The sequence below is a fragment of the Suncus etruscus genome, chromosome 6, assembly GCF_024139225.1.
Source record: "Suncus etruscus isolate mSunEtr1 chromosome 6, mSunEtr1.pri.cur, whole genome shotgun sequence".
NCBI classification, from domain to species: domain Eukaryota; kingdom Metazoa; phylum Chordata; class Mammalia; order Eulipotyphla; family Soricidae; genus Suncus; species Suncus etruscus.
The window spans coordinates 116371792-116396720 of record NC_064853.1 but is presented as its reverse complement, the minus strand read 5'-3'; the positions used below and the strand labels follow the sequence as shown (position 1 = coordinate 116396720).

The 24929-nt window shown below is 39.6% G+C and overlaps 2 protein-coding genes across 2 annotated transcripts in view; both read left to right on the top strand.

Moving 5' to 3' along the window:
* Nucleotides 1–24929, top strand: part of UBE2V2 (ubiquitin conjugating enzyme E2 V2) — a 738183-nt gene that overhangs the window by 355099 nt on the left and 358155 nt on the right. The window lies entirely within an intron of this gene.
* Nucleotides 1–24929, top strand: part of SPIDR (scaffold protein involved in DNA repair) — a 184620-nt gene that overhangs the window by 92352 nt on the left and 67339 nt on the right. The window contains exons 4-5 of the mRNA XM_049775632.1: nucleotides 12940–13080; nucleotides 24262–24353. Of these exons, the coding sequence (XP_049631589.1) occupies nucleotides 12940–13080; nucleotides 24262–24353 (233 nt within the window). The remainder of the gene's footprint in view (nucleotides 1–12939; nucleotides 13081–24261; nucleotides 24354–24929) is intronic.

The window sequence follows — 24929 nt, the reverse complement described above, 5'->3', positions numbered from 1 at the left end:
GGGACAGATTGGAGTCAGGCAAGGCCATCTCCCATACTCCTCCTCCTCCTCCACCCTCTTGGCCTCTGTACTTCCAGCAGTCCTGGCAACCACACCCATGAAACACTGCTGTTGCCATATGATCTCATTGGTGGCCCAGCTTCATACATTCTCAATGAACTGGACAACGCAGCTGCTTACACCCCATTACTTTGAAAACTGATTTCCCAGTGGAATATGCCAACTTATATGAGAACTTATCATAGAAGCCACACAAGTTCAACAAACAAAACCAACAACAGAATGCTCAATTAGCAAGAAATAGCTTAGTAAACCATCAGACAATGATATAATAGCTCTGTAAACCAAAGGGTTTAAAGAAATTTTTAAAAGGAAAAAACCATTGGACTGGGGTCAGAAAGATAGTACAGTGGGTAGATGGTAGGTTGTATGTCTTGCAAGAGACTGACCCAGGTTTGATCCCCAGCTTCCTTGAGTGATTCCCCATTTTCCCAGAAGTGATTTCTGAGTTCAAAGCCAGGAGGAATTCCTGAGTACCACCAGGAGTGGACTACCTTTCCTCCCCCCAAAAGAAAACCACTGGAAATGAAGTTGAGTGAGGGACAGAACTGGGTCTCTCCTTAGGTAAGCATGTATGATATATTTGGACCAAATACTCATCATCATTATTTTATATATCTGTTTTATATATGAACATAATGTTAAGTTAAGCATTCGACTCCGTCTTGTTCTTCTCACAGAATGCATCTTATAAAATATTACAGTTTTTTTTTGATCTGCCATCTGTGGTGGATCTCCTGCCAGGATGGAGTTGTGTTTTTTTTTTTTGGGGGGGGGGGATCATACCCAGCATCATTCAGAGGTCACTCCTGGCTCTATGCTCAGAAATTGCTCCTGGCAGGCTCGGGGAACCATATGGAACACCGGGATTTGAACTACATTCTTCTGCATGAAAGGGAAATGCCCTACCTCCATGCCATCTCTCCGGCCCCCACAGGACGGAGATTTTTGTGAAAACCTTTAGGAGAATATTATCATCGTGAGGTTGAACCCCAGATATGATATAAAATGTAAAGTCAGGAGAGGTGGCACTAGAGGTAAGGCTCTGCCTTGCAAGCACTAGCCTAGGACGGACTTGTGGTTTGATCCAGCGACATCCCATAGGGTCCCCCCAAGCCAGAGGTGATTTCTGAGTGCATAGCCAGGAGTAATTCATGAGTGTCAAATGGGTGTGGCCCAAAAAAACAAAAACAAAACAAAATGTAAAGTCAATGATCCAGTCATGATAAGGAAGGAATTTCTACTGATCTTCACCAGTGAACAACTAGAAGATGGCCTACAACTTTCAAAAGGAATTACTCTGCAACCTGTTTTGAGATTTTGGGTAGTGCTAAGGAAAAGAGGAAGTCTTACACTGCTCTTAAGTAGAAAAAGCATAAAATAAAGAAGTTTAGTGGTTGTCTTAAAATACTCCAAGGTGGATGAGAATGACAAAAGCAGTCACCTTTTCTGGAATGCCCTTCAGATGAATTTGCGGTGCTGGAGTTTTTATGGCCAGCAACTTGACAGTCATTATTGTGGCAAATGCTGTTTGACCTATTGTTTCAGCAAATGGGGGGAAAAGGCAGAAACAAAAACTTGTAATAAAAGGTATGCATTCTGACATTAATTGTTAAGTTTTGGTCCTATGATTGATATGAATGAGTGATTTTAAAGCATAAAAAATGAAATTAGAAAAATAGAAAGCAGTCTCCAGTTGTATTGAAGTTACTACTGCTCTCTAGATGAGTCAGTCCACTTTACCCTCCTCTCCAGCGTGATATTGTCCACTCTGAGAAATACTACACTAGGTGATATAATGTTTGAGACCGAAGATTGTCTTTGCAAATAACAACAGTGTTGGAGATCAGTTAAACCTCCATTTGAAACCTTTTATGTAGCAACCTCACTATGATGAAAACAAGACTCTCACCCACTGTTTTGAACATTGTTGCCTCAAGTACTGACCTTTTAGGCCTTGGAATGTGAGCCTAGCTGGTGGTGAACTAACTGAATGGAACATTAGGGCTGCAGATAGTAGTTTAGAGAAGTGCTTCATAGGCTTAAACTATCCTGTGTGTTGTAGATGCTGGGGCAGACTTAAGCTTGAGCTACATCATTAGCCAGAAATAGTTTTCTAGGCACCACTGCTGGCTCTGTGGCCGCAGATTATGGCTGGTGTCTGTAGGTTTTCTGAACAGGTTACCATGTATTGACACTTCTAAAATGTACCCCCTTGTTTTGGCAACTCTGGGCAGGAGCAGGAATCTTGGCTTGTTTGCTCTTTGCCAAAGAGAAACAAGAATTGCCCCCTACCACCAAATATAGACATGATTTTAGCACCATCCTTCAGCTGCAGGCCACTAGCCACTCTTTATGTAAACCTTTGTTCTAACCCTTAACACTGATGCTGCAGTTCCATCCAGCATCATCAGAGTGTCTTTCGGTTTCTTGAGCACTTCTGTGGGTGGCTCCTCAAACAATGCATATAGACAAAGCAATAGATCACATAAGCATATAATAACTGTCAATAAAAATGGGGATACTGAAATAAGGGAATACAAACATACCTAGAAGGTATTATACTACATTTGGAAACATATAAAATGGATAAATTCCTAGGGAAATAACTTACCAGAGATCTTGGAAAATATTAAAAAGCCTAAATATGGGAACATTGATAGGGAGTAAACAGTGGAGAAGAGACTGTTGTTGTACACCTGAAACTCAACCATGAATGATTTTATAATTTGCAGTGACTCAGTAAAAAAAAGAAAGAAAGCCTAGGGGCCGAAGAGATAGCATAGAGGTAAGGCATTTGCCTTGCATGCAGAAGGTCATTGGTTCAAATCCCGGCATCCCATGTGGTTCCCTGAGCCTGCCAGGAGCGATTATTGAGCATAGAGCCATGAGTAACCCCTGAATGCTGCCAGGTGTGACCCAAAAGCCAAAAAAGAAAAAAAAAAGAAAGAAAGAAAAGAAAAAAAGCCTAGGGGTACACAGCAGTAGGGCATTTGCCTTTCACGCAGCCGACCCAGGATGAACAGTGGTTCGAATCCCTGTATCCCATATGGTCCCCTGTGCCCGCCGCCAGGAGCGATTTCTGATCACACAGCCAGGAGTAACCCCTGAGCGCCGCTGGGTGTGACCCAAAAACAAAACAAACAAGCAAACACAAAAATAAAAACAAAGAATAAGAGAAAGAAAGAAAGCCTAAACAGTATAACCATCAGGGAAATTGAACTGATAATTAAAAATCTTTCACAGGGGGAAGATAGCACATAAAACTGAATTCTTTTATTACCAAATTAATCCCAACTGTTTAAAAATTATTTAAAATCTTCTACAAGTCTTTTAAAGTAAAAAAAAAGTATGCCAACCAACTTATAAATAATCTTGATATGAAATCTGATTTGAGATATAAAATTATAGGTCAGTAACAGGTATAGATACAAAAATTCTAAATAGGGGCCGCAGTGGTAGCACAGCAGTAGGGTGTATGCCTTGCACGCGACTCACCCAAGATGGATCCTGGTTTGATCCCTTGCATCTCTTATTGTTCCCTGAGCCAGGAGTGATTTCTGAGCACAGAGGCAGTAGTATAACCCCTGAGCATTGCACAGTGTGGCCCAAAAGCAAAAACAAAATTCTAAAAAAAATGTATCAAATGGAATTCTGTCTTTATTTCAAGGTAAAAAATTATTTAAAAAATGTGAAATTTGGGGGCCGGGCGGTGGCGCTAAAGGTAAGGTGCCTGCCTTGCCTGCGCTAACCTTGGACGGACCGCGGTTCGATCCCCCGGTGTCCCATATGGTCCCCCAAGCCAGGAGCAACTTCTGAGCACATAGCCAGGAGTAACCCCTGAGCGTTACTGGGTGTGGCCCAAAAACCAAAAAAAAAAAAAAAAAATGTGAAATTTATGGGACCAGAGGGGAGGCGCAAGTGGTAGGGTGTTTGCCTTGCACAGGCTAACCTAGGATGGACCATGGTTCGATCCCCCCGGTGTCCCATATGTCCCTCAAGCCAGGAGCGATTTCTGAGCATATATCCAGGAGTAACCCCTGAGTGTTACCAGGTGTGGCCCCAAAACACAATTAGGACTGTATTACGCTGAGAAGCTTCTGCACCTCAAAGGAAATAATGCCTAGGATACAAAAGCCAACCATAGAATGGGAGAAGCTATTTACCCAATACCCATCAAATAAGGGGCTAATATCTAAGATATACAAGGTACTGACAGAACTTAACAAGATTAAAACATATGCTTCAATAACATAGGCATGAAAATGCAAACCTTACATGCAGTTGTCCTCAGTTTAGTCCCAGGACTGTCTGATCCCTGAAAATCACTGGAAACTTGTCTGAAAGCCAGGTATATCTCTGGAGACTTACAAGTATAAAACTTAACATAAAACTTAACAAGATAACCCCATCAAAAATGAGGAGAAATGAACAATTTCTCAAAGAAGAAATACAAATAGCACATGAAAAAATGTTCCACATCACCAATCATCAGGGAGATGCAAATTAAAACAACTATCTATCAGGTACCATCTCACACCACAGAGACTGGCACACATCACAAAGAACAAGATCAGTTCTGGCAGGGATGTGGAGAGAAAGGAACTCTGATTCACTGCTGGTGGAAATGTTGTCTAGTCCAGCCCTTATGGAAAACAATATAGAGATTCCTCAACGAACTAGAAATTGAGCTCCCATTTGACCCAGCTATACCACTCCTAGAGATATACCTATGAACACAAAAGTTCAATACAAAAATCCCTTCCTCATACCTATATTCATCACAGCACTTTTCACAGTAGCCAGACTCTGTAAAAAAACTTGATGCCCTACAACAGATGAATGATTAAAGAAACTGTGGAACATATACACAATGGAATATTATGCAGCCATCAGGAGAGATGAAGTCATGAAATTTTTCTATACATGATGTACATGGAATTTGTTATGCTGAGTAAAATTAGCCAGAGGGAAAAAGAGAGACACAGAATAGTCTCACTCATGTATAGGTTTTAAGAAAAATTAAAGACATTGAAATAATTCCCAGAGTTGAGGGCCGAAGGACCAGCTCAAGATATGAAGCTCACCACAAAGAGTGATGAGTGCAGTTAGAAAAATAACTACGCTGAGAACTATCATAACAATGTCAGTGAGTGAGGGATATAGAGGACCTGTCTCGAATGCAGGCAGAGGGTGGGAAAGGTAAGAGATGGTGATGGGAAGGTTGCATGGTGAAGGGGGGTGTTCTTGTTATGACTGAAACCCAACTACAATTATGTTTGTAATCATGGTGTTTAAATAAAGAAATTATTTAAAAAAAAAGAAAAGGAAAAAGAATAAAAAGTGAAATTTATGGATCGGAGAGATAGCACAGTGATAGGGCATCTGCTTTGCATCCATCTAGGATGGATGGTGGTTCGAATCCTGGCATCCGATATGGTCCCCTGTGCCTACAAGGAGCGATTTCTGAGTGCAGAGCCAGGAATAACCCCTGAGTGCTGCTGCATGTGATCCCCCCAAAAAACAAGTAAAAACAATTAAAATTTATCATTGTCATGTACTCTATTAGCAAAGAGAATTTTAAAATGTCCTTTCAGTTACCAGAAAAATATATTTGATAACAGTATCTATTCATGATTTAAACTTTTTTAACTGACTAAGAATATAGAGGATGGCCTTAAAGAACAAAAACATGTAACATTTTTTGTTTGTTTTGGGGGCCACACTTGGTGCTGCTCAGAGGTTACCCCTGGCTGTCTGCTCAGAAATAGCTCCTGGCAGGCACTAGGGACCATATGGGACGCCAGATTCGAACCAAACACCTTAGGTCCTGGGTCGGCTGCTTGCAAGACAAATGCCGCTGTGCTATCTCTCTGGCCTCAACATGTAACAATTTTTAAGAGAGTTCTTTCCAATATGTTATCCTAAGCACTGCTTAAGGAACTGAGGGGCCATTGGTTCAGTGCTTAGCTACAGAAATATGGTGTTACTTGGGCCTAGCAATGCAGTGGCCATCAGGGTCACCTGGCGGTGATCACGGACCACCATGACACACCCAGGAGTGCTTTGGAAACTTCACTGCTATTATTGGTTGTACTGGGTGTCATCCATGTAGTGCCAGGGATCACACTTAGGACCGTGCTGAATAGATTTGGAGACTGTCGTCTAGAGTAAAGTCAGCTAGGAGAGGGTCAGATAGAGAATGAGCTCTCTCATCTGTAGGAACTAAAGAATCATAATAAGGAAATAATAAGTTTCTTAGAGCAACAGAATTCAAGAACTAATATGTAGAAGTGAATTTATCATGGAGGTGAGATGAAAAAGAGAGGTAGTGTGTGGTGGGGCACATTGGGACAATAGTGAAGGGAAGAGGACACTGGTGGAGTATGATACTGGGATGTTTTATGTATGAAATTCTACTATTAACAGTGTTAAAAACTATGGTATCTAAAATACTATGTGTTAGTAAGAAAGAAAGTATGACAATTTTAATTTTCTTGATGGATTATAAAAATTTAGCAAAAAAAGAAAGAGCTAAGTAATCTGCTCTATGCTAGGAACAGAAAGAAACTAAAATACTCATGGTCAGAGCAATAGCACAACTGGGAGGGCATTGCATTGCATATGACTGACCCGGGCTTGATCTCTGTCATCCCATATGGCCCCTGAGCGTGCCAGGAGTAACCTGCAAAGGCTGCCACGTGTGGCCCAATCACCCCCCCCCAAAAAAAAGGGACTAAAAGTAAAATACTGCTCAAAATAGCAAACAAAACGATAAGCAATATGAGCATACATATAACAAAAGATTAGATCAAATATAATGATCTAACTCAACAGTCAGCACTATGCTCCCCAACTTAGAAATGTTTCCTGGGTACCAACTAGAAGCATCCTCTAGGCACTGAACTTGGTATAACCCCTACACCAAACAAAACAAAACAAAACAAAAATAAGTGGATCTAAATCCTGGCGACTCTGTTCTTTGAGTCCAGCTACTATGTTGCCTTTTATCCTGTTAACACTTCAGTGATTTCCAGCTTTAATACAGACTCTTGTGTACAAACACAGAAACTAAAAATTATGTTCAAGGGTCATGGGAAGAGTACAAAGGGCTGGAGCACTTAGTTTTCATCCATGAGTATTTTACTTGACCTATGACACCACCTGATCCCCAAATATCACTGGGAGTGGTCCCAAAACCTAAGCTAGGAGTAGCCCCTTGGCACCACAGCAAAAAAGTATGCAGCAACTGGACCAGAACTGAAAGTACCATAACCAAGAGGTCATGGTATGTGTTAGAACCACAGCTAGTGTGTGAGATGCCTGATTATTGCTACAACATCAACAGAGAAGAAAGTGGTTCTTTAATTAACTTAAGTACTCAAGCTTAAGTACTTTCGAAAGAAATCAATTTGTGCCAGTTACTGTGTGCCAAACCTGAATCATTTTCATGCTCACAAAAATCAGATATATAAATTATTCCCATTGTAAAATTAATAAATGTATTAATAAGTTAATAAATTCATAGAGTTGAAGGCTTCTTTTAAGGTTTCAGAGTTACTGATAGGATGCAGCCACCCAAAGAAGCCAGTTGACTATATCATTCACAGGAAGTTTCTCTTGTGATTCAGGAAAAACAAGTTAATGGGGCCCTTTTTCTGTTCAGACCTGTCATGCTACCACTTACTGTAGAAGCTAGTACTGTGCTCAGCAGGAAGTAGTAACAAGTGGGTGGAATTCTGTATATGTTCCTGCTGATTTCACTCCTGTTTGAACTGTTCGTTGAATGTCATGGTTCCAATCCAGTTGAACTGGTGAGAACAGTGACTCCACCTTAGGCCTGAACCAGCATGCTACTGAGCTCTGCTGGCAAGCATGTGGGTGTCTGGGCATGAACAGAACGAGGAAAAAGGGAAAAGTATTTTTTTCTAGAGTGAAAGAATAAACTAGAGGGCTCTTCTTAATTATTTGCAATAAAAGCAAGTGCCAACAGTTTAAGGCAAAAGTACTCAGACAATTTTCTACCTTTCCTTTTTGAAAAGTATATAATAAAAGCAATAAGATATTCTCTGCAAATATAGATTTTTAAAGTAGATGTATATAGATTTTCTATTCATATTAACTCATTTACTAATGAATGATTAATGCTTATAGCATTATGATACATAGTGGCAGGCTTTACTAGTTAATCCAGAGGCCTCCTCCTTAGCCTCCACAATTTGACAAGAAAAAAGTATGAAGTACGGCATATTTAGGGAGTGAATGAGCCTTTGAAGAAAAGCAATAAATAGCTTTCATGCAAGAGTTTATAATCTGGAATCATCTGCGGATCTTTTTAAAAATGACATTATAGATTCAACTAAAAATGTATCATTTCATTCTCATTTTGATTTAACATACTTTTCTAGGCTAGATAGTATAAAGAATAATATTTGTTCTTTTTCATTTAGATATATAATCAAAATCATAGTCTTTATTTTAAATAAAATATAAGATGCATCCACCATTAAAATTGTTTCCAAGTGATTTAAGATCATTTCTTCTTCGTTATGATAGAGATTAGCCTGTTTTTAGATATTTGTCATAAAATTGTGACCCTACTACTATATTTATTATTATTTTCTTGGATTTGATGCTCAAAGGCTACTTCCAGCTCCATTCTTGGAATCAATTTCAGGAGTGCTTGGGAAACCATGCAGTACTAGGTAGATATAGAAATTGGGATGGTCACATGCAAGAAAAGTGTCTTGGGGCTGGAGAGATAGCATGGAGGTAAGGCATTTGCCTTTCAAGCAGAAGGTCATTGGTTCAAATCCTGGCATCCCATATGGTCCCCTGTGCCTTCCAGGAGCGATGTCTGAGCATGGAGCCAGGAGTAACCCCTGAGCGCTGCCTGGTGTGATCCAAAAATCAAAAAAAAAAAAAAAAGATGTCTTAAACTCTATATTATATCTGTAGCTCCATGATGATGATATTTTGATATTAATCTCAGACATTTAAGAGTATATATTTTGAGGGGGTATTTGGGCTATACCTGGTGATACTCATGTGCATTCAATAAGAATATGTAGTCAGAGGCTGGAGCAATAGCACAGTGATAGGGCTTTTGCTTTGCATGCAGCCAACCCAGGACGAATACCAGCATTTCATATGGTTCCCCGTGCCTGTCAGGAGTGATTTCATAGTGCAGAGTCTGGAATAGCCCCTGAGCACCAGCAGGTGTGACCCAAAAAAACAAACAAAAAAGAATATGTATTTGATTTTTGAGGATAAACAGCCCTATGTATGTCTACTAAGATTATCTCTTCCATTTCTTCCCTCAAAGCCAGCGTTGCCTTGTTGAGTTTTTTGGTGATAAAACAGTGATCAAGTATCATTTATACTATTATGTTACTCAGAATATCTTGCTTTAGGTCTGTTAGCAGTTCTTTAATATTGCAATTGTCCCTCATTAAGTGGCTATTTGTTTAGGAGTTTGAGTTCTTTATAATGTTTATCTTCTTTGATCATTTAGAAGTGAGTTCTCTGTTCTGTATAACTTTTTTCATTTGAAGTCTGTTTTGTCTTATATATAAGTATTGTCATTCTAACTTTTTTAAGATAATTGTTTACTTAAAATTTTACTTTCCATCCTTTCACTCTAGGCCTTTGTCCTGACTATTCAAATATACCTCTTGTAGGCTGCTGGAAGTTGTGTTCTGTATTCTGATGCATTTTCCACTCCTGTTTCTAGACTGATACATTTTGTTGTTGACATTAAGTGAGATTATGGACATGTAGGAGTTTTTTTGTCATCTTTCTATCCAACTTATGTTTGTGAAATTTGCTTTGTAATAAAGGAACCTCTTTAATGCTTTTACAAAGTTGGGTAAAGACTTTGAAATTTCTTTTCCATGAAGGCCTGCATCAATTTTGGTTTTTGGGCCACACCAGATGTAGCAAGGCTACTCCTGGCTATGTGCTAAGAAATTGCTCCTGGCTTGGGGGAACATATGGGACTCAAGGGGATTGAACCGCAGTCTGTCCTGGGTTAGCATGTGCAAGGCAAATGCCCTACTGCTGCACCACCAATCCAGCCCTTATCAACTTTTTGACTCATCTCATGATGCTTTAATTTAAAAGGAAAGAAGGAAGAGGGGCTGGAGCGATATCACAGTGGTAAGGTGTTTTCCTTACATGTGTCCAACCCAGGACGGACCCAGGTTCAACTCCCGACATCCCATATTGTTCCCTGAGCCTGCCAGGAGTGCAGAGTTAGGAGTAACCCCTGAATACCGCCTAGTGTGGCCCAAAACCTCAAACCCCCCCCCAAATGAAAGGAAGGAAGGAAGGAAGGAAGGAAGGAAGGAAGGAAGGAAGGAAGGAAGGAAGGAAGGAAGGAAGGAAGGAAAAATGAAATTCTGAGGAAATGGAGGTAGAGAGAATAATACATTCAAGAGAAAGTGTGGGCTTCTGCAAAAGTGGAGAGAGCTCTAATACACATCAAAGCATGAAAGTATCCTTCTCAGGAGGGGAGATGTGGGAATCATGTGCTTGGGCACCCTGTACCCAGGAACACATATGCCTGAATAAATTTTTTATTTATGTTTTTTTTTTGAGCCATACCTAACTATGCTTGGGGTTTAATCTGACTCTGTGCTCAAGGATCACTTCTGAGGATGCTCAAGGGACCATATGTAATGCCAAGGAACAAATTTAAAATTTAGATCAGGGTCTAGAGAGATAGCATGGAAATACGGCATTTGCCTTGCATCCAGAAAGATGGTGGTTCGAATCCCGGCATCCCATATGGTCCCCAGAGTCTGCCAGGAGCCATTTCTGAGCATAGCGTCAGGAGTAACCCCTGAGCGCCACTGTTGTGATCCAAAAAGAAAGCAAAACAAAAAAAGGAACTTAGATCAGTTACCTGCAAGGCAAATGCCCTATCCACTGTACTATCTCTCTGGCCAATAATAATTTATTTTGATGTATGTAATTTTCATTTGAAAATTCCTTTTATTTTTCACATCTAGGGGTTTAAAAGTATGCTCTGCGTGTGGTTAACTCTGGTTCTATTCCCTGTACCATATATTCTCCCTAGCATTATCAAGTAATCTACAACACCACAGGAGCAACTCAGGGAGCAACATGGCATTCTAGGGCCTTCATATTACACTTTTGGCCAGTGAGCTGAGAATTATAGAATGATGACCCTGGATATCCTAAGCAACTCTTAGGAATCATCTCCCCCCCACCAAAAAAAATTTCAAAATTGCCAACTTTGTTGTATAGAATGTCTCATTACTTCTCTACCCTCACCAGTTTTGGTGCTGCTTGGTACAAAAACTAAGAAAATGTCTTGCCTGGGATAAAAGCTCAGACCACACCACAGATACTGTATGTATCATATGGGAACTCAATTTCCAGTTTTTGGAGTAATCTCCATATCATTTTCCATAAAGGTTGAATTAGATGGCATTCCCACCAGCAGTGAGAGTTCCTTTCTCTCCACATCCCCGCCAGTACTGCTTGTTCTCATTCTTTGTGATGTGTCCTAATCTCATGTTGTGAGATGGTACCTCATAATTTTTTTGATTTGCATCTCTCTGATGATTAGTGATGTGGAACATTTTTTCATGTGCCTTTTGGCCATTTGTATTTCTTTTTTGGCAGTGTCATTTCTTCTCCCCATTTTTGATGGGGTTAGATGTTTTTTTTCTTGTTAAGTTCTGTCAGTGCCTTGTATATTTTGGATATTAGCCCCTTATCTGATGGGTATTGGGTGAATAGTTTCTCCCACTCAGTGGGTGGCTCTTGTATCCTGGGCACTATTTCCTTTGAGGTACAGAAACTTCTCAGTTTAATATATTCCCATCTGTTTATCTCTGCTTCCACTTGTTTGGAGAGTTAATGTTTTATTTTAGCTTTTCTTTGCTTGTTTTTATTATCTGTTACCTTCCAAGTTACACTTTGCGTAAGATTATCATCTTTAAAATAGTTTTGCTTCTCACTATCTATTTGATTTCTTACTAGTTTATTCAGGCTTCTGAAAAATTTTGGGGGTACTTTTTATGATAAAAATACGTTATCTGAATTATGAAAAAATGTTATGGGATATTATCTTTTGAACTAAAAAATTTGAAATAATCCCATCATATCAATGGCTATACAATAGCTGTGTTTAAGTGCTAGTAGGAAATATAGGTCTTTAAATATGTACCATCTCAGAAAATGCCCTTATTATTATCATTGAAACTATTCCATAAGTAAAATTTTTTATTTTATGGAGGATAAGATAAAAATGGAGAAATGTAGAGTTTGTTTGAGAGCAATGTTAATGTATTTGAAGAATTAACCACTTTCCTTCGTTCAAAATCCATTTTGTGGGTTAAGAAGAGTGGTTGCTATGAGGAAACATGCGTGCCTTGCAAATATATAGTCATAAGTCAGATCTCTGGTATCCTATTTATTCTGACTGTGATATCCTATGAGTTCTGCTGTATGTAATCCTCTGTGTTGGCAAGTGATTCTGAACACATGCAGCCAGCTGTATGTTTAAGCTGTATAACCTTGCTTGCAATCCCTGGAAAACACCACTATCAGCATGTATGTGATCTCTGGTCTTTGCAGCAGCAACTTAATTAAGTAATGGGGAGAGAAAGTAATAATAAAATATATTACATTTGGCTCAGAGATTAGTTTTATACCAAAGAAATATTCTGTGTATTTTTGAATTGTGATATACAAATGGACATCTTAAAAATCTTGAAATTCATTTAGAAGGACTACAGTTTCTAGTGAAAGAAAGAAAATTCTGATCTTTGTATTTTTAAATCAATATTGAATCGTCGAGTCAAAAACTATTTTATGAAAGAACAAATGTGATTAACTTTTTTATAGAGTTTGCCTTCTTGTGCAAGATGCATATGGAGTGTTCAGTGAAGTGTATGCAGAGCAAACCCATTTGAAGGACAGACAATTGGAAGGAAAGAGCTGTAACATAACAGGAATGAAGGTTCTACAGAAAGTCACCAGAGAAAGGTAAGGACACATGGTGAAAGTATCGGTGTGCTATTGGACCAAAATGACTGGTTCTTTTTTTAATTTGTTATCTCTAATTTTGTTTTCAGAAATACTGTTAGAATCCTAGAATTTGTCTATAAAATAAGACCAGGGATTGAGTGAAGCCTATAGAATATCTCAAGGGGTGAGAAAAGTATACTTATACAGATTTGGTGGCACATAATTTTTTTCCTTTTCTGTTTTCAAGGAAAGAGAGGAAGAGGGTTGAAGGTGCGAGAGAAGGCCCGGAGAGATAGCACAGCAGTGTTTGCCTTGCAAGCAGCCTGCCAGGAGCTATTTCTGAGCAGACAGCCAGGAGTAACCCTTGAGCACTGCTGGGTGTGGCCCAAAAACCAAAAACCAAAAAAAAAAAAAAAAAAAAAAAAAGAAGGTGCGAGAGAGAGGGAGAGAGGCAGGAAGGGGAGAGAATGGGAACAGGGAGGAGAGAGGGAAAAGAGAGGGAGAGGGTGGGAAGGAGAGAGGGAGACAAAGAAAGGAAGAGAGAACGAGAGGGGAGAGAAGAAGAAAGGAGAGAGTGAGAAACGGAGAGAAGGGAAGAGAGAAAACCGACGCATAATTTATTATGAATATAAAAGTATTATATATGTGGTGTTCAATTCTAGAGATTTATTTTTTTATGTTTTCCTAATGTAATAATAAGGCAACTTCCCTTTAGGCAGTTTATGTAAATAAATATATGATTTACTGAAAAGACATTTTTGAGTAATATTTTTATTTAAGCACCATGATTACAAACATGTTTGTAGTTGGTTTTCAGTCATAAAAAAGACATACATCCCCTTCACCAGTGCAACATTCCCACCACCAGTGCCCCCATCACCCTCCTCCCCCACTCCCTGCCTGTATTCGAGACAGGCATTCTACTTCTCTCACTTACTAACATTGTCATGATAGTTGTTAGTGTAGTCTCTAATTGCACTCACCACTCTTTGTGGTGAGCTTCATATTGTGAGTTTGTCTTTCCCCATCTCTATTGTTTCTGGGTTTTATTACAAAATGTCTTTTATTTTTCTTAAAACCTAATGATGAGTGAGACTATTTTGTGTCTCTCTCCCTCCTTCTGACTTATTTCACTCAACATAATAGATTCCATGTCTATCTATGTAAAGGAAAATTTCATGACTTCATCTTTCCTAATGGCCACATATTTCCTTGTGTATATGTACCAGAGTTTCTTTGGCCATTCATCTGTTGAGGGGGACCGTGGTTGTTTCCATATTCTGACTATTGTAAATAGTGCTGCAATGAATATAGGTATGCAGAAGGCATGCAGAATTCATCCTGGAATGAAACTTACTTGATTTGGTGTATGAACTTCTTGATGAGGTGTTGGATCCACTTTGCCAGAATTTTGTTGAGGAACATTGTATCTGTGTTCATCAGGGATATTACTCTGTAGTTTTCTATCTTTGTGGTCTGCTCAACTCGATCTATGCTTTCTTTGAGTTCTATGAGCATCCTCCATATTTCTACTCTAAACTCCTTATCTGAGAGGCTAACTAGGTGATTGGTATTTTTCAGGTTATCACAACTGCCATCTTCATTCTCTGTGCATGGTGTTGGTCTTACTGCAGCTTCAGCCTCTGTACTCTTTGGGCTGTGCCCTCCCTTTAAGGCTGGACCTGCCGGCAGGGAGCATCCCCAAAAAGTCTGGACTGGTAGCCATTTCCTGCAGCTGTTGGTGGTCACTTTTAATTCTTCTCTTCCTCCTCCTCCTCCTCCTCCTCCTCCTCTTCCTCCTCCTCCTCTTCTTTCTCCTCCATCTCTTCTTCTTCCTCCTCCTCCTCCTTCTTCTCTTCCCCCCCCCTTTCTGGCTAAATTCTACTAGTGTCTGTATATTTTGGATATTAACCCCTTATCAGATGGTTATTGGGGTGAATAGTTACTTCCATTCCATGTGTAGCCTTTGTATCCTAGTCTCCATTTCATTTGAGATGTAGAAGCTTCTCAGTTTAATATAGTCCCCTTTGTTTATCTTTGCTTCTGCTTGGTTGGCCAGTAGTATTTCTGCCTTAAAGATACCTTTAGCTTCAGTGCCATGGAATGCTCTTCCTATGATTTCCTCTGTGTATCTTATGGTTTGAGGTCTGATATCAAAGACGTAAATGCATTTTTATTTGACTTTTGTGCATGGCTTTAAAGAAAACTCTGAGTTTACTTTTTGCATAGAGCTAACTAATTTTCCTAACACCACTCTGCTTTGTATTTATTGACCCTTTATTAGAAGTTTATTGATCATGTAACTGAGGGTAAGTCTCAGAATATTCAAGTCTCCTCCAATGATCTGAAGATCTGTCTCTTAATTCCCATACCATGCTGTTTTATTGACTAGTGCTTTATAGTACTGTTGAAAGTTGGGTAAAGTGATGCATTCTTTTTCCCAAGGATTGCTTTAGCTATTCATGAGGTTTATTGTTCCATATGAATTTCAAGAACATTTGCTGTATTTCTTTGAAAAATATCATGGAGGGGCCGGAGAGATAGCATGGAGGTAAGGTGTTTGCCTTTCATGCAGGAGGTCATCGGTTCAAATCCCGGCACCCCATATGGTCCCCCGTGCCTGCCAGGAGCAATTTCTGAGCCTGGAGCCAGAAATAACCCCTGAGCACTGCCGGGTGTGACCCAAAAACCACAAAAAAAAGAAAAATATCATGGATATCCTTTTAGAAATGGAATTAAATTTATTTAATGGTTTTGGGTACTATTGCCATTTTAATGATGTTAATCCTCTCACCCAATGAGAAAGGAGTATGCTTTTGTTTCTTTGTGTTTTTTTTTATTTATTGAAGCAGTTTTTTGTAGTTTACTTTGTATAGGTCCACGATGGCAAACCTATGGCATGTGTGCCAGTGGTGGCACGCGAAGGCCTTGCAACTGGCACGCAGGAAGGTCCATAATTAAGATATGCAGCACATGGCACATAGTTTTTAGATACTAAAATTTTGTTATTAAGGTTTAATTGAGGTGCTGGCACTTTTGAGGAAATTCTTTGGTTTTGTGCGGCAGTTTGGGCACTCAGGCTCAAAAAGATTAGCAATCACTGGTATAGGTAATTCACCTCTTTAATTAAATTGAATTCAGGTGGGGCTGGAGAGATAACATGGAGTAGGTTATATGCCTTGCATGCAGACGATAGTGGTTCAAATCTCAGCATCCCATATGGTCCCCCATGCCTGCCAGGAGCAATTTCTGAGTATAGAGCCAGGATTAACCCCTGAGCACTGCCGGGAGTGACACACAAACAAACAAACCAAAACAAATTGAATTCAGGGTGATTTCTGAGGCACAGTTGCAAATAGGGTTGTTTTTTAATAGCTCTTCTCTTTCTTTATGTGTATATAGTAAAGCAGTGGATTTTTTATATATTGATTTTGTAGACATTTTGCTATACAGATCTGTTCTGAAAGCTTTTTTATGTAGTCTCTAGTTTTCTAAATGTAGTGTCATGTTATCTGCAAACAGCGAGAGCTTGATATCTTTCTTCCCTATGTGATACACTTGTTATCTTTTTCTGCCTAATTGCTATGGCAAGTACTTCCAGTACTATAAGAATAGATTAGAGGGGCCAACTTTCTCTTAGAAGAAAGGCTTTCAGTTTTCTTCATTGAGTATTATTTTTTCCATCATATGGTAGCTTTTTTCTACTTTGAGGAAAGTTTCTTCAAATCCCATATTGTTGACAGATTTTATCATGAATTAGGCTGGACCTTGTCAGATATTTTCTCTGCATCTGTTCTGTTGCTATGATCATGTAAGTTTTATATTTACTTTTATTTATTTAATGTATTATATTGATTGAATTGTAGATGTTAAACCATTATGCATCTCTGGAATGAATCCTACTTGGTCATGGTATATAATTTTCTTGATTAGTTGTTAGATTCTATATTTTAGTATTCCCAATACCCACCCCACCACAGTGACAGGCTTCCTACTCAAAGCTAGTTCTCCTGCTCTATTACCATTGGGCTTTTGTTATTCCCCTCAAAGTTTATTATATCCCACATGTGAGAGATCATTCTGTAGCTGTCCTTTTCCTTCTGACTAACTTCATTCATTATGATTCTCTCCATCAAATTGCATTAGCTCATCTACTCTTATTGCCAAATAGTATTCTATTATGTATATTTATCATAATTTTTTTATCCAGTCATTTGGGTTGTTTCTAGATTTGGGGCACTGAACATAAGAGAACATAATAAACATAAATGTAAGTGGACTTTTTCTTCTTCTTTTTATTATCTTTATTTAAACACCTTGATTGCAAATATGATTGTAGTTGATTTCAGTCATGTAAAGAACACCCAACTTCACCAGTGCAACATTCCTACCACCAATGTCCCAAATATCCCTCCTCCCCATCCCATCCCCGCCTGTACTCTAGACAGGCTTTCTACTTCCCTCATTCATTCGCATTGTTATGATAGTTCTCAATGTAGTTATTTCTCTAATTGTACTCATCACTCTTTCTGGTGAGCTTCATGTCGTGAGCTGGACCTTCCAGCCCTCCTCTCTCTTGTCTCTGAGAATAATTGCAAAAATGTCTTTTATTTTTCATAAAATCCATAGATACTGAGACTATTCTGCATCTATCTCTCTCCCTCTGACTTATTTCACTCAGCATGATAGATTCCAGGTACATCCATGTATAGGAAATTTTCATGACTCATCTCTCCTGATGGCTGTATAATATTTCATTGTATATATGTACCACAGTTTCTTTAGCCATTCACCTGTTGAAGGGCATCTTGGTTGTTTCCAGAGTCTGGCTATTGTAAATAGTGCTGTAATGAATATAGGTATGAGGAAGGGATTTTTGCATTGTATTTTCGTGTTTCTAGGGTATATCCCTAGAAGTGGTATAGCTGGATCGTATGGGAGCTCACTTTTCAGTTTTTGGAGAAATCTCTGAATCGTTTTACCATAAAGGCTGGACTAGATGGCATTCCCACCAGCAGTGAATAAGAGTTTCTTTTTCTCCACATCCCCGCCAGTACTGCTGTTTCTCATTCTTTGTGATGTGCACCAATTTCTGTAGTGTGAGATGGTACCTCGTAGTTGTTTTGATTTGCATCTCCCTGATGATTAGTGATGTGGAGCATTTTTTCATGTGCCTTTTGGCCATTTGTATTTCTGTTCATTTCTTCTCCCCATTTTTTGATGGGATTAGATTTTTTTTCTTGTAAAGTTTCAGCAGTACCTTGTATATTTTGGATAATAGCCCCTTATCTGATGGGTATTGGGTGAATAGTTTCTCTCACTGAGTGGCTGGCTCTTATATCCTGGGCATTATTTTCTTTGAAGTACAGAAGCTTCTCAGCTTAATATAGTCTCATCAGTTTATCTCTACTTCCACTTGTTTGGAGAGTGCAGTTTCCTCCTTAAAGATGCCTTAAGTTTCAATGTCATAGAGTGTTTTGCCTACATGTTGTTCTATATACTTTATTGTTTCAGGTCTGATATTAAGATCTTTAATCCATTTGGATTTTACCTTGGTACATGGTGTTAGCTGGGGGTCTGAGTTCGCTTTTTTGCAAGTGGCTAGCCAGTTGTACCAACACCACTAGTTGAAGAGGCTTTCCTTGCTCCATTTAAGGTTTCTTGCACTTTTATGAAAAACTAGGTGATTATATGTTTGGGAAGCATTCTCTGAGTACTCAATCCTATTCCACTGATCTGAGGGTCTATCTTTATTCCAATACCATGCTGTTTTGATAACTATTGCTTTGTAATACAGTTACAATATACAATGCTTTGGGGAGAATTGCCATTTTAATTATGTTAATCCTGCCAATCCATGAACAGGGTATGTGTTTCCATTTCCACATTTTTTCTCTTATATTTTGGATCAGGGGTTTATAGTTTTCTTTGTATAGGTCCTTCACATCTTTAGTCAAGTTGACTCCAAAATATTTGAGTTTGTGTGGCACTAATGTGAATGGGGTTGTTCTCTTAATGTTCATTTCTTCCCTATCATTATTGGTGTATAAAAAGGCCATTGATTTTTATGTGTTAATTTTGTAGCATGCCACATTGCTATATGAACCTATTGTTTCTAGAAGCTGTTTTGGTAGTCTTTAGGGTTTTCTAAGTAAAGTATCATGTCATCTGCAAACAGTGAGAGCTTGACTTCTTCCTTTCCTAGCTGGAATTCCTTGATACCTTTATCTTGCTTAATCGCTGTAGCAAGTACTTCCTGTACTATGTTGAATAGCAGTAGTGAGAGAGGACAGCCTTGTCTTGTACCAGAATTTAGAAGAAAGGCTTTAGTTTGTCTCCATTGAGGATAATATTTGACATTAGCTTGTGGTAGATAGCCTTAACTATATTGAGAAAGGTTCCTTTCATTCTCATCTTGCTGAGAGTCTTTTTTTTTTTTTTATCAAGAATGGGTATTGGGGGGCCGGAGAGATAGCATGGAGGTAAGACATTTGCCTTTCATGTAGAAGGTCGGTGTTTCAAATCCTGGCATCGCATATGGTCCCCTCAGCCTGCCAGGAGCGATTTCTGAGCATTGAGCCATCTTTGTCCCTTACAACTTTTCTGAGTCTAAAGTCCGTGTCATCGATATTAATATGGCCACCCAGCTTTTTTTTTAATATAATTTTTTATTTTGATCATAGTGGCTTACATATTGTTGACAATAATATTTTAGGTACATATTTACATAAAATCAGGGGGGATTCCCATCACCAAATTGTCATCCCTACACCTTCGTTTTTGTCCTACCTCCCATATCCTCTTCCCTCACCCCCAGGGTTGCTAGAATATGTGGTCCCCTCTGTATCTAGCCTACTACTTAGTAGTCTTGCACCTGTTTGGTCCTGGTGCCTCCCTTATTTCCCCCTCTAACTGGGGGGGGGGCAGGACTAGCTAGTTCAAGTTACGTGGTTTTGTTTGAAGAAGAGAAAAATAATAAACTGGGGTAAAAGTCTAATACGCCGAAAATAAGCGGAATTCTTCTAGAGGCTCTCATCATCGGTTTGAGAGATGAAGGAGAAAAAGAAGGTGAAACACTCCACCAGTACAAAAAGAAGTATCAAATATCCAGTGAGGACTCCAACAATAACGATAAGCACCACAAAAAAAAATAATAAAACAACAACAACAACAACAACAACAACAAAAATGCCATGGTCTTGATATAAGAAACATGGCATAGCACATAAAGAAAGAACAGAAAGGAAGAGAAAAAATAAGTATAACTGGGGACAACAACTTCAATAATCACACCCAAACAGAGAAATTGACCAAAAATAGATAGGTAAATAAAAATAATAATAATAATAATAATAAATGAAGATAAAATAATATATAAAAAATAAACAATGTTTTGTGCTTTTTGTTTTTCTGTTTTTTTTTCTCCTGCCCTGGCACAGTAAATATTGGGGTCATTTGAAAAGGAATTCCCTTGGCCTAAGAGATATGGGGTTTCTCCGTCCTTGGAGTATATTTTCATGGGATTAACTATAGACTCTGTTCAGGATCATTTACTCTCCCGGTGGTGCTTTTGTGGTGTTTGGAAGACTTCTGCTCTGTCCTGCGTGATACAATCAGTCTCTGTGTCTAGAGATATCAGTATCTGCACAGATCCAGGGGGGCCACCCAGCTTTTTTAAGGGTGTTATTTGCTTGGATGATTTTCCTCCAGCCTTCGATTTTGAGTCTATATTTGTTCTGACTATTCAGGTGTGTTTCTTGTAGGCAGCAGAAGGTTAGGGTCATCTTGTTGATCCATTTCGCCTCTCTGTGTCTTTTAATTGGTGCGTTTAGTCCATTGACATTGAGGGAGATGATTGTCATAGAATTCAATGTCATCTTTGTGTATAAGTTTGGTGTGTCTGTTGGTCTGTTTTGTCTTAAAGTAGACCTTTCGGTTTTTCCTTTAAAGCTGGTTTTGTATCTGTGAAGTTTCTGAGCTGTTGCTTATCCATGAAGCTATGTACCCTTCCTTCAAACCTGAACGTGAGTCGGGCTGGGGTGCAGTATTCTAGGTGAAGCCTGCATTCCATTTCATTCAGTCTTAAGGATGCTCCTTTGAATGTAATTTCCCTTTTTGATCTTGCAGCTTTCAATATTTTATTTCTATCTGTGGGATTCATCATTGTAACAAGGATGTTTCTTGGGGTGTTTTTCTTTGGGTCTCTTCTAGCTGGTACTCTTCGGGCATGCAGGATTTGATTGCATGCAGTCTTTAGCTCTAGGAGTTTCTCTGTGATGAAGTCTTTGACTGTTGATTCTTCCTGGGGATCTCCTTCCTGGGCCTCTGGGACTCCAATGATTCTTTTGTTGTTTCTGTTGAGTTTATGAAAGACTTCTATTTTCATCTTTTCATATTCCTTTAGTACTTTTCTCATTGATCGTTTGCCTTAAGGTTCTTTTCAAATCTCTTCTGCTGTATGGATTTGTTCTGCATTTCATCTTCCAGTTCACTGATTCTATCCTTGGCTGCTTTACTCTGTTGAAGAGGCTGTCTGTTGAGTTTTTCAGTTGAGCTTCTGTGCTTTTAAGATCTGTATTTCAGTTTGGATTTTTCTGATATCTGTCTTTGTGTTCTGTTCAGCTAGAGCTATGTCTTCTTTGATTTCCATGAGGAGCTTCCATATTTCTATTCTAAACTCCTTATCTGAGAGGTTAATCAGATGGTTGCTATTTTAGGGATCATCAGAGCTATCATCTTCATTCTCTGTTCATGGTGTTTGCCTGTGAGGTTTCCCCATTGTCACGCTTCTGGTGTGATTTTTTTTCTGCGTGTTGTGGTGGGGTTCATTAGTTAGAAAAAGTGTAAGGCCACAAAGCAAAGCACTCTTCTGAGGCCTCTAGGAGACAGTCTTTTTGGACCCTTCCTAGCCCTCTGAGGAGAGCTTCAGGCGATCAGAGAAGAGAAACACGCAAAGTCAACAGGTCCTTTCAGCTTCTCCCAGTCTCCAATCTCACAAAAGGGCGGACTCCTTCATAGACAAAGGAGTCAACAACTCTTTGGCTGGCGTCCCTGATAGCTGGTATTCACTCAGTTCGTCTTTTTTGGCCTTTCGGCCTGAGTGGCTCCAGGAGACAGATTTTTTGGGCCCTTCCTAATCCTCTGAGGAGAGCTTCAAGAGATCAGAGAAGAGAAACACGCAAAGCCATCAGGTCTCTTTAGCTTCTCCCAGTTGCCAATCTCAAAGCCAACTCCAATGATTTTTGAGTTGTTTCTGTTGAGCTTATCAAAGACTTCTATTTTCATCTGTTCACATTCTTTTGAGTAATTTTTCAGTTGTCTAATCATTTGCTTTAAGGCTTTTTCCAATCTCTTCTGCTGTATAGAGTTGTAATGCATCTCATCATCCAGCACACTAATTCTATCCTCAACTGCTGTTACCCTGTTGGATAGGCTTTCCATTGAATTTTTCCTTTTTCCTTTTTCTATTTTTTTTTTTTTTTTGGTTTTTGGGTCACACCAGCAACACTCAGGGGTTACTCCTAGCTATGCACTCGGAAATCGCTCCTAGCAGACTCGGGGACCATAAGGGATGCTGGGATTCAAACCACCGTCCTTCTGCATCAAGGCAAACACCCTACCTTCATGCTATCTCTCAAACCCCTCCATTGAGTTTTACAATTCACCTACTGAGTATTTCAGACCTGTTATTTGACCTGTTATTTCAGTTTGGATTTTTCTAATTTCTATCTTCATATTCTCTGATTCTTACCAGTGTACTGTTCAACTCGATCAATGCTTTCTTTGAGTTCTGTGTATATCCTCCATATTTCTTCTCTAAACTCCATATCTGAGAGACTATGTGGTTGGCCATTTTCGGGTCGTCAGAGTTGTCACCTTCATTTTTTATGCCTGATGTTGGTCTGCATTGTTTTCCCATATGCACACTTGTCTTGTGAGTTTTTCTACCTGTTGTGGTGGTTTTCATTAGGGTCCTCAAACTTTTTAAACAGGGGGCCAGTTCACTGTCCCTCAGACCATTGGAGGGTCTGACTCTAGTAAAAACAAAACTTATGAACGAATTTTTATGCACACTGCATATATCTTATTTTGCAATGAAGAAACAAAACAGATACAAATACAATATGTGGCCCGCAGGCCGTCTGCTAGATGATGTACGCAGTCGCGAAGCAGAGTAACCTCACTCCTCTAGCTCCACCCTTTTTGGGTGGTCAACTCACTTCCAAGGAAGAAGAGCCATCGGGAAAGAATGCTGCACAGGATCAGTTCTTAGGCAGAAACAAGCAGAGAAAAGTCCAAAGATGTCTGCTGTGTTGCAGACACACAGCAGAATTCAACTGAGTCCACCCTTTGTGGGCGGGTTGACTCACCTCCAAGGAAGAGAAGCCCTCAGGGAAGAATGCTGTGCAGGATCAGTTCTTAGGCCTATGCAAGCAGAGAAAAGTTCAAAGATATCTTCTGGACTGCAGAGACACAGCAGAACTCAAGATTTTTTTTAAAGTACAATGATGGGACCAGAGCAGTGGCACAAGTGGTAGGGTGTTTGCCTTGCACACGCCTAACCTGGGACGGACCATGGTTCAATCCCCTGGCCTCCCATATGGTCCCCCAAGCCAGGAGCATTTTCTGAGCACATAGCCAGGAATAACCCCTGAGCTTTACCAGGCATGGCCCAAAAAGGAAAAAAAAAGTATAATGACAAGCAAATCTGTGAAAATTATTTTATTTCCAATGAAGTAATTTGAAAATACATTGTTTTCAGATTAGTGAGAGCAAAGTTTCCATAAAAGAGCAAAGTTGGGGCCGGCGAGGTGGCGCTAGAGGTAAGGTGTTGCCTTGCAAGCGCTAGCCAAGGAAGGACCGCGGTTCGATCCCCTGGCGTCCCATATGGTCCCCCCAAGCCAGGGGCAATTTCTGAGCGCTTAGCCAGGAGTAACCCCTGAGCATCAAACGGTGTGGCCCGAAAAACCAAAAAAAAAAAAAAAAAAGGCAAAGTTATCAATAGAAAGAAAAAGAAATAAAAAGGAAGTGAAGATTAAACAGAAAGAAAAAGAAGTTTAGCAGCAAGCAAATTTATGGAAATTGTTGTATCTCCAATGAAGTCATTAAGACAATGGTATAAGGTTTAGTAAGCTCTTGTTGCCAGGAACACACGTGCCTGGTTCTGACCATCATTGACAGAACTTTTTCTTTCTCCAGGACAGCAGGACTTTTCAGTTTGATTGACACCATGTGGCCTCCAGTGGTACCCTTGAAAGCTCCTGGCCCCAGCCTGACTTGTGGAAAGGTGAGTCAAGTATGCTGTATCCAGCACCTGTAAACCCCAACTGCTAGATAAGATTCTGACAAGAAAAAAAAGTTTTCTGGAGACCAGGTTTAATAGGGGAATAGACCAGATAGGAAAGCCAGAGGCCTTACAGACAACTCCTAGGCAGAGAGAGGGAGAGAGAGGGGACTGAGGTTGGGACCAAGGCAAGGAGTCAAAGAGAGGACCAGAGGAGAGGGAAAGGAAGACTCCATGGCAACAGAAATAAATAGGGAGTCCACCAACAGTTTTTTTAGTATTCTGACAACAACCTTCCAGCGATGCCTTCTGGGAAATGCAGCCAGCCCCGTCCTGGAGCGGGGGGCTTTATATACTAACTCTATCCCACCCCTCCACACCAACTCTATGCAATTGCCTCTAAATGACAGTTACCAGGTGGTCCCTCCTAACTGATTTCTCAGCCCTTAAAGCAACAGATCCCTTTTATGACTGTCCAGGAGTCATAGGGGTCTGCATAATACAAAACCTGCTTTTTGCCATGTGCCAACCCATAACACCCTGCTCCAAGAAAGTCATATAACTCACACAATAAATAAAATTT